The following is a 10,033-nucleotide window of genomic DNA, read 5'->3' as shown; positions in this document are numbered from 1 at the left end:
TGAGTATTTAATTAATGAAAGTTAACTTAACATGGAATGGACTGGAAAATTATAGAATACTGAAAATGTTAGAATAACTACAAGATATTTATTAAGTTTTTAGTTTTACCGGAATTATGCCATGTATGCATTTAAGTAAAACTTCTGTAAGTAAAACTTAAAATAAAATGAAAATAAGTATTGTTTATCTGGCATTCCATAATAATTAATATTTTTATTATGTTTGCTGGTTAAAAAACAAAAAACAGTGTTGCTTTAATTCTAAATTTATTTTAGAAAGGCCTTGATGTAAAAGATGTGGGATCTGAACTTGTCTCTCAACTATGCTTTTACGCCAGGCCACGCTACCATTTTGCTGGTTTACATGGAATTTATTATGAAAGATTGCCTTACAGGTAATTAACTTGTGTGTCAGGAGAGAAACTCTAATGTTTTGGACCACTCTTATTTATTAGGAATGCTGTGAAGTGTGAATATCATATTAACAATAATTATCTGGTTACACTATCTGTCACATTATCTGGTTTTATAAGATTTTATTGTACAATAACATTATGCTTAGGGTTTCTGATTTTGAATTGTTACTGGAAAACACAGTTTATAACACCATGATGATTAAAAAAATGAAAAAAAGAAAATTTGATGTAAAACCACACACCACACACACAGAAAAGCAAAACTGGAAATTGTTACTTTGTTAACATTGATTTCACAACTTTTCTAGTGCTGTTAGTTATGTAATATTCTTCCTTCCTGGGCATTGATTTGGTCTGATTACTTTTAAGTGTACAGCATCTTCCAAGGGGGTAGCTAAAGTTAAGAGAATATGGAAATAATGTTTATGAATGTAATAATTCATGTATTAAAAATAAAAGTAGGCTCTGTGCAAAGAAGGACTTTGAAACAAAATAATTGATGTATAAAAAGTGAAAGATCTGAAAAATTGATTTGGGATATATACATAAAACTCTTAACTAAAAAAATAAAAAAAAAACATAGAGGCCTTAGTAATATTTGTTCTGAAAAAAGTGATAAAGACTGGTTTTTTTTTCAAATTCTTTTGACATATCAATAACTGAGTGAGGAATAATTAATTGTTATTTGAATAACAGATTAGGAGATATCCAGCTAACATTTTGTCACTGATATCATTAGAGTGAATAGTGCATATTATTATACTATAAACCTTGGTGAAGCTGAAATAGTAAAATATTGGCAGAATTAAGTTTGTTATTATTATTATTATTGGGAGACTAAAGGTTTTTATAAACTTGGCTGTCAGAATATCTAAATCCTCTCGGTATGCACAACAAATTCTGAAAGACAAGTAAGCTTAATTTACCATTAGACTCTGACTGAAACTTTTCAGTGAAAATGTTTAGTTTTAACATTAATATGAATGATATTATAAATTTTCATCAATAAATAATGTTTAAGTTAAACCCAAAGTTAGGTAAAATGAAAAACCGATATTGTTAAATTTGGTTGTAAAAGTAATACCAAAAATAAACACTTGATTTTAATTATGGTTGATTAAATTCTACAGTACTGTTTAATTTGTTCAGTGGTAAAATTTTTCTGCAGAGACAGGGTACAGATATAACATTATTTAGCTTCAGGGAAATCAAGAAAAACTTTACTGTATTTCTAGCGCATGGTTTTAATTAAATTGTTTTATTCACTGATAACGAGGTGCTGCAATGGTTGAATTGTGTTTCACAGTGTGCTTTCTGTGGATCTTAAAGTGGGTTTTATTCCTCTCATGAATTTGTAGTCATTAGTGTTTTTTCCTATGTTTTACTTAAGTGGCTCTTGTTAAATGTGTTTAATTACAGTAATGGTTGGCTTAGCTGACTTGCTCCTTGTGTTTGTGTGTGGGTTAATAAGTTTTTTTTTGTCATTGACAGAAATCACAAAGTACTAGCAGAACTTGCACGTCACCCTACACGTTTTATTTCTTTAGCTAATGTTGGGAATGTGCAAAAGGACAAGGTTTGTTATATTTCTCTCATATTTAAACCAACTGATGTAATATAATACAATATATTCTAATCTTTCAATTCCTAACAATATTTTGAAAGTAAGTGTGTAAACATGTTGGCTACCATGTAGGCTAGATGTTTGAAGTTTGACTTGAATCTGGCTCACAATAGATTTGTTCAAAATCCAGGTTTACAATCACGAGTCATAGGTCACTAAGTGGAGCACGTTTATACTTGAATTTAAAATTGACTTAAAAACAGATTCAAAACATAACACTTTAATGCCTTATATTAAGATACTCAACTACATCGAGATTACTGAACTGAAGCTATCCTGAAAAGTTTCACTGTTAAAGGTATTAAACTCTACAATTTGAGCAAGTATCTATACTTTAGATAAAACATTCTTTAATATCAGTTAAATTACATAATACCGTCAGTAAGTTATCAGTTAACACACTGATTGAAAACTGCTGAAACGTAACTTCTGACTACATTATTCAACTCTGAAAGACAGAACAGTAGTTACACTGTACTTGAGTGGGAAATATTAGACACTTTCAGTATTGTTATGAGGTCTGACATAGTTGGATCAGGCAGCATCAGTATTTTACAACCAGCAGGAGGTTGTTTAGCTTCTCTATAAGAATCAGGAGACAGACGTGGGTTTTTATACAGATTTCATTAGTATTCTTACAATTCTTTAAATAGTCTACACATCCAGCTCACAAATATGTCACTTAACTGGATGAACTAAGTTTCATTCATCATAAATCTTGGAACTAAAACCAAACCTTATTTGTTATGATGAGAAACTCACTTGAAGTAAAAATGTATCTCAAGATGGCTAATATGGGTATCAAAACTTTTATTAAAATAAAGTATAGAATAACGTTTTGAACTTCTTAGATCATCTTCAGGTTAACCTGAGAATATATTTTTATTTCAAGTGGGTTTCTCGTCATCACAAAATCGGTTTAACCTGCAGATGTCGTAAGAAGGTCAAAATGTTGTTCTATACTTTAGTTTGTAAAGGTTTTAATACCCATATCAGCCGTCTTGAAATACAAATCTAATTCAGTAATTGGTTATAATTGAAGACTGCACATGTGTCTCCTCAGATCAAACTTCCACCAGGTGTCTCTGATTTCTATGCAAAGTCCTTTTATAGAGGCTGTAAACTTTTTCATAGCTTGCAGTGGTATCAATTTATAGATGATTGAAACAGCTGATTGTCAATACTTCGTGGAATACATCTCAGATTATAGTTGAAATTTACATTTTCATCCTTGTCGGTCATTGTTGTGTAACTTCTTGTATGCATTAATTAGATGTACTTAACTCCATATTTCACGTGTGTGTGTGATGCATGGACTTTTATGAAATTATATTTGTCATTTCTTGGAACATTTGTAATATGTAGTATTGTAATAAAATTATTAGAAATGTCCCTTACAGTGAAGAGATTTAAATAGAAACATAAAGATTTCTCTTTCTGGTAATTCTGTGATTACTTTTTGTCACGCACAAGTTTAAGTTGATTATTAACATTTTGACTTTTTAAATCTCCACAGACACACTCACACACTGTCTTGGTTCGTATTTTATTTTAGCAGTTGAGTTTGAAAGATGCAGTATATACTTACCATTTAGATAAAAGTTTTAGTCGAGCCAGCGTGCTTGTCATAAAGGTATTTTTGTGTTAGGATTCTCTCAGTAAATATAATAACTGGAATCTTGTTAAATGTTTAAGTAGCAGCAAGTTCAAATCAATTAAAGTAATTTATTGTGGTAAGTCATTTCACCATTTTAATTAATATGTAAGGTGTGAAAACTATGTTATAAGAACTTCCTGTCATGTCTGAAACATTCTGTAGATACAGGCTAGTAAAGTCAATGACTTATATTAATAGGACGAGTGGAATATATTTTCAAAATTTCTCTTGTGTAATGTAATATTACTTTCTACAGCTACGTTGATTATTTTCATCTGAGAGATGAGTTGTTAGGTGTGAAGCACTCATGACTAGTTAATTCTTCTTTTAGTGGTTATATGCATTCTCCATCACACCGATGTCTGCCATGGATAAAATTAATCTTGTCAAGCAGCCATTGGATGTGACAGAGTGTCCCTTTAAGTTCAGCAAGGAAGACTTGTCAACTTCAGAGAAGGTAGGTTACATTACTGATTCACACTAATCATTATGTCTGCAGAGGTAGCAGAATTGGAGTGTTCATGAGTAAGCAAGTTAGCTCGTGAATGTGATACATAAAAAAGTAGTAAAATCTGATTTAGGGAGTTTGTGAAAAGAATAATTATTTACTTATGTTCCTTTCATGATGTTAAGAAATACTTCTTGGTATAATTCATCTTCTGTGCTTAGCCTACACAACAGTTCTTCTATGACTTGAAGACTGAAACTGGTGGTCAAAAAAAGACATCGAGGGAAAGAAATGAAGACCAAAAAACAAAGAAGCCAAGACAGACATGTATGAAGGCATTTATCTTAAAGATGTGTTGATGAGATGATAGGAGAATGTACGGTTTTGTGATGAGTAGTGAAATTATTTACTATCATTCATTATTTTGTGTTACCAGCTGAAAATGTGTGTTAATCTTATGTTAAGAAATTTTTGCCATTATGTTTTGATTTCTTTAAAACAAGTCTGGATACCAAGGCTGGTCTTCGAAGAATAAGTTTTCATGTAATGACAGTGATTAAAATTTATTTTTATAAACATTTAATGAATGCTAAGTCAGTTTCTTAATGGTTAAATTAATGCTGTTTTGTCTTTACTTGGTACACAGAGTTTTCCATTACATCTTGGAATGGCTGGTGTGGGTTAACCTGAAGTCATTTTCAGGTTAACCTGAAGATGACATAGAAAGGTTGAAACGTTGTTCTCTGCTTATAAATAAAAGCGTTAATATCCATACCAGCTGTTCTGGGATACATTTTTGTTTTAAGTGGGTTTCCCATCATCAATAGCTTTCCATTATATGTTTTTCATGACCTAATTTAAGTGGAAACCAGAACTAGAGGAACTGTCCTTCAAAAGGTATCTTTACAATAACGCAGACAGTTGTTATATGAATGGTGTTTTATGAACAACATTAATATTCTTTAACTAATGTCAAGAAAATACTTCAGTTGTTTTTTTTCCAGATATCATAAGCTTATGTTCATATGATTTTTTCTTGGAGTTGAGAAGTGATGAACTCCACCTGGTGTTGTATAATGAGGTTAGAGAACTTGTGTAAATGCAATGGGGTTTCATAACTACAAGCATGAATCAGTGTATTGTGTTGGAATGTTTGAAACATGGAATTTGAGGATAGAGTAAAAGTATTCTCATGGCTTTGAAGCAGAATTGAAAAATCTGGTGTATTAACATTGTATATGTTAAAATAGTAACATGTTAAACACAGGTGTTTTTATTAACTACAAGCTTCACTCTCTTTAGTGGCATTACTAAAGAGTAAACATCCACTACAGTAAAGAGTTATCTGTTTCTCAACTGCCTCATAAAAGATTTATCGATTCTGAACATTGGAAATACTAGTTTTTGATATGCTTGATTTCCTTTTTGTTCTGTAGTTCAGCCACAGGGTCCATGTTGGTTTTGTCTGTCGAGCTCTGAAGTGGAAAAACACTTGGTTGTCAGCGTGGGAGACCATGTGAGTAAATCTGTTGACCAACCGCTTACAAGACTACCATCATGCAAGAGCCTTAACTTTTAACTTACATTACAATTAAAAACCAACAATTAATTAAAATAATCTAATTTCTGAATTTTTGGAATATAAAGGTTATAGAGTGTACATGTGATTTTTGAATGTGATATTTTAGTGGTAGAGTAACTTGTGATATAATTGTTTCATGAAATGTTATAGGAATCTTTTTTTTTATTATTATTATTGAGGCAATCCAAATATGAACCCTAGCAAAGAAAAAGTTTTTCATTATCGCTCAGTATATATCACTCTGTATTTTTTTAATTGTGGTTTAGTTTGTCTCACAAGACTGTTTATTATACATAAATGTTATCTTATGATGTAGCTTTTAGTTTTTTCCATAAACAATACTCTAAGTATTGTTACAAGGATAAATTGTTACTTGTATTATAAAAACTGTTGCTTACAGCATAACTAACTTCTTCAAAGAATTTCAGATAAATGTTTAACAGGATTCAAAAGGGTTAAAATACACATTATGGAATTTTTTTATAGTCACGTTCCAGATTTCATCATGTTTATTATCAGCGTATTTCAACATACTTTTTGTCATAACATTGTTTGAAATCCATATTTTAATGTTAGGTGTGTTTTTAATTTTAAAAGAAAGTTTTATTCTCAGTTTTATATTCTGTATCATTTGACACTTCTTCACCCCATTTGCCTTGTTTACTTTTATTTCTACTCCTGTGTGATCTGAGTTTTGTCCAAGTACTTTATGATGGTACAGACACTGCTAGGTCATATGTGCATGTATAGTCTCAATACTTGTCTTACTGAGGTATAAAGGTAAAAGCCAAACTCACATGTCACTGTCTTGTACATTATGCATTTCAAAAAATGTTAATATACTTCTCTGATATTTGCTATTGGATTATTTATAAACAATAGAAATAGGAGTGTTTTCTTCATGTGGCTAGTTTGTTAATATGCCAGGATTGGAAATATCTGGTCTCAGTTTCATTGTCTGCCTTTGTGGCGTTTGTCTCATCCCGACTAATGGAAGTTTTAATCCACTTATACTTTAGTTAGAAAGTCAGTTAATTTACAGTAGTTTTAGAACACACTGTGTTTTGTTTATGTTAATATGTTACATTCAAAATTTGAATTTAAAATATTGCTGTAAATGTCTGTGTAGGCATGTGATGTTTCATATTTGAATTTAAAATATTGCTGTAAATATCTGTGTAGGCATGTGATGTTTCATATTTGAATTTAAAATATTGCTGTAAATATCTGTGTAGGCATGTGATGTTTCATATTTGAATTTAAAATATTGCTGTAAATATCTGTGTAGGCATGTGATGTTTCATATTTGAATTTAAAATATTGCTGTAAATATCTGTGTAGGCATGTGATGTTTCATATTTGAACAACAAAACTCTTTAACTTTAAAGACTAAGTTTTTGTTTTAAACATAATTAAAGTTTAAAAATTAAAAACTTGTTTGGTTAAAAAAATACTTATGACACAAGATGTTTACAGGTAGTGTGCGAGGTATGATTGAATATCTTGAAGTGTATGTTGACAGTTTGCACAATGCTGTCCCATTGTGATAAACAGTTTATGATGTACTTTGTGATAGTTTATTTACAGCTATACAACAGTAAAATTAAACCAGATTTGAAAAATTTATTAGCCTTGGGTGTGAGAATAAATAACTTGTAAGGCTTGTGCCTGTCCAATTTAAAATGCACTCATTCTAGAAAGAAAACAAAGGGGGAATATTAATATATTTTGCATTCTTAAATCTTTTCATTTTACCCAAAATTGTTGATTTTGCTAAATTTAGTATCATGCTAGAGGAAATAACAGAAAAAATACAGTTTTTTACTTAAAAGAATTATTTGTTTAGGAGGCTTAAGACGCTTTGCAAATGAAAGGTAAAAACTAAAATGGAAAGAAGTATTTTTATTCTTTGCATGAGAAATTTCTTCATTCACACTGATGCTGTTAAAACTTTGTAAGTTCACATACACATCTTCAGTAGAAAATATTTCATTAAAAGATCTAATTTTTTTTGTATAATGTAATGTTTGCTAAAGGTTTGCCAGATTTTGTGAAGTTTCATTCAGTAAATTTGAGTTATAGCATGTATAATTTCATGGTGGTTACTTAAATCAGTCAAATTGACCAAGTCTTTATAAAGAGGGATAATATGGAATTGGTAAAAAAATTAATGTACTGTTTGCTTTGGGGGGGATTTCATCCCTCATCAATAACCCTAGACAAGGGCAAATTGGAAGAATAAGACAATAAGTTTCAAGTGTTGGTGGAGTGTTTAGATATGGTATAATAAAACTGTTTAGCTAAGAACACTTCTTGATAAGAAACACTGCATTTGTATGGAATATTTTAATATATGATCTTATCTGTTAAAATCTCTATATTCTGTAAAATTTTAAAGATAGTTTTTTTTTCATTGTCTCATTTCCTTTTCTTTTTTTTCTCAAATAGAATTATCTTGCTTTAGCCAAAGGTGGACTGACACCTGATCATGTTCTTATACTATCCATTGGTCATTATCAGTCAAGTGTAATGCTGGAAGAAACTGCACTTGAAGAGATACAGAAGTTTAAAGAAGCTTTGAAGAAGTACTACAAGTCCAGAAAGAAGTCTGTGGTCTTCTTTGAAAGAAACTTTAAGTCTTCACATCTTCAGATTCAGGTTATGTTCATATTATCAGCGAAAAGGTCTAGTGACACAGAACATAAAACCTCGTTAATGAGACATTGGATATCAGTTGCTTGTATGTAATAAATTTACAAGCAGTGTAGTTGTAAATAACGAAGATTTTAATGATGCAAAAATGTAACGTAAAAGTTATGCAGTTGATATTACAACAACATTGTTATAATGAAATCTTTATAACAACTCAAAGAATCATAGATAATGTCAGATATGAAACTGGTACCACCTTTTGATGGAAATGGAATTTCTGTGGATGGTTATTCATTTTGTTTTAGAAACATGTGCAGTTTTCTTTATTTATACTGAAGTACAGATTTGCCAAAATTATAAATCTGAATTATTTTCTAATATTTAAATTATGTTTCTAATTTTGAATATTAACTTGTAGGTGGTTCCAGTGCCTTCTAAACTGTCTTCACAAGTAAAGGAAGTTTTTCTAGAATATGCTGCCTACAAATCAGTTGACCTTCAAGAAATACCAAAATACACTAACCTGCAACAGGTAAACTTGTGCTTAGATGTTAATACGTGTGCAGTTGAAACAAGATGTATCAGTAGTTACGTAACTGCCATATTTCCTATAGCTTTTGTACGAGAATATACAATATGTTTTAGCTCAAATGTAAAACTATGAAATCAAGTGTTACGTAAAAGAAAAAAGTAAATTAATTTATAAGAGTTGTAGGAATTTAAAATTATATTGTGAATATTTACATTGGAGTATAAACAATATTGTTAGATAGTATAGAACCAACATTCACAAGGATTGTACAGTTTACACATTTCCATGTGAATTATGAACAATATTCTTGTTAGATACCATAGAACAGAGATTCACAAGGATTGTACAGTTTACACATTTCCATGTGAATTATGAACAGTATTCTTGTTAGATACCATAGAACAGAGATTCACAAGGATTGTACAGTTTACACATTTCCATGTGAATTATGAACAGTATTCTTGTTAGATACCATAGAACAGAGATTCACAAGGATTGTACAGTTTACACATTTCCATGTGAATTATGAACAGTATTCTTGTTAGATACCATAGAACAGAGATTCACAAGGATTGTACAGTTTACACATTTCCATGTGAATTATGAACAGTATTCTTGTTAGATACCATAGAACAGAGATTCACAAGGATTGTACAGTTTACACATTTCCATGTGAATTATGAACAGTATTCTTGTTAGATACCATAGAACAGAGATTCACAAGGATTGTACAGTTTACACATTTCCATGTGAATTATGAACAGTATTCTTGTTAGATACCATAGAACAGAGATTCACAAGGATTGTACAGTTTACACATTTCCATGTGAATTATGAACAGTATTCTTGTTAGATACCATAGAACAGAGATTCACAAGGATTGTACAGTTTACACATTTCCATGTGAATTATGAACAGTATTCTTGTTAGATACCATAGAACAGAGATTCACAAGGATTGTACAGTTTACACATTTCCATGTGAATTATGAACAGTATTCTTGTTAGATACCATAGAACAGAGATTCACAAGGATTGTACAGTTTACACATTTCCATGTGAATTATGAACAGTATTCTTGTTAGATACCATAGAACAGAGATTCACAAGGATTGTACAGTTT

The 10,033-nt window shown here is 30.5% G+C and overlaps 1 protein-coding gene across 1 annotated transcript; it reads left to right on the top strand.

Annotated features, from left to right (window-relative positions):
• The first annotated feature begins 116 nt into the window (after positions 1 to 116).
• LOC143241996 (CWF19-like protein 1) lies at positions 117 to 9,043 on the top strand. Its single transcript, XM_076485339.1, has 8 exons — positions 117 to 146; positions 277 to 395; positions 1,908 to 1,992; positions 4,029 to 4,154; positions 4,367 to 4,472; positions 5,582 to 5,661; positions 8,176 to 8,385; positions 8,798 to 9,043. Exons 1-8 carry the CDS (start codon positions 117 to 119, stop codon positions 9,041 to 9,043), a joined length of 1,002 nt encoding a protein of 333 aa, XP_076341454.1.
• The last annotated feature ends 990 nt before the right edge of the window (positions 9,044 to 10,033 follow it).

The sequence above is a fragment of the Tachypleus tridentatus genome, unplaced genomic scaffold (genome assembly GCF_004210375.1).
Source record: "Tachypleus tridentatus isolate NWPU-2018 unplaced genomic scaffold, ASM421037v1 Hic_cluster_1, whole genome shotgun sequence".
NCBI lineage: Eukaryota > Metazoa > Arthropoda > Merostomata > Xiphosura > Limulidae > Tachypleus > Tachypleus tridentatus.
This window is presented reverse-complemented; position numbering and strand designations above follow the sequence as displayed.

Coding starts and splice junctions, on each gene's coding strand:
- LOC143241996 (XM_076485339.1), top strand. CDS start 117: ATGCCATGTATGCATTTAAGTAAAACTTCT. Junction 147..276: donor TGCATTTAAGTAAAACTTCT/GTAAGTAAAACT, acceptor AATTTATTTTAG/AAAGGCCTTGATGTAAAAGA. Junction 1,993..4,028: donor GGAATGTGCAAAAGGACAAG/GTTTGTTATATT, acceptor TTCTTCTTTTAG/TGGTTATATGCATTCTCCAT.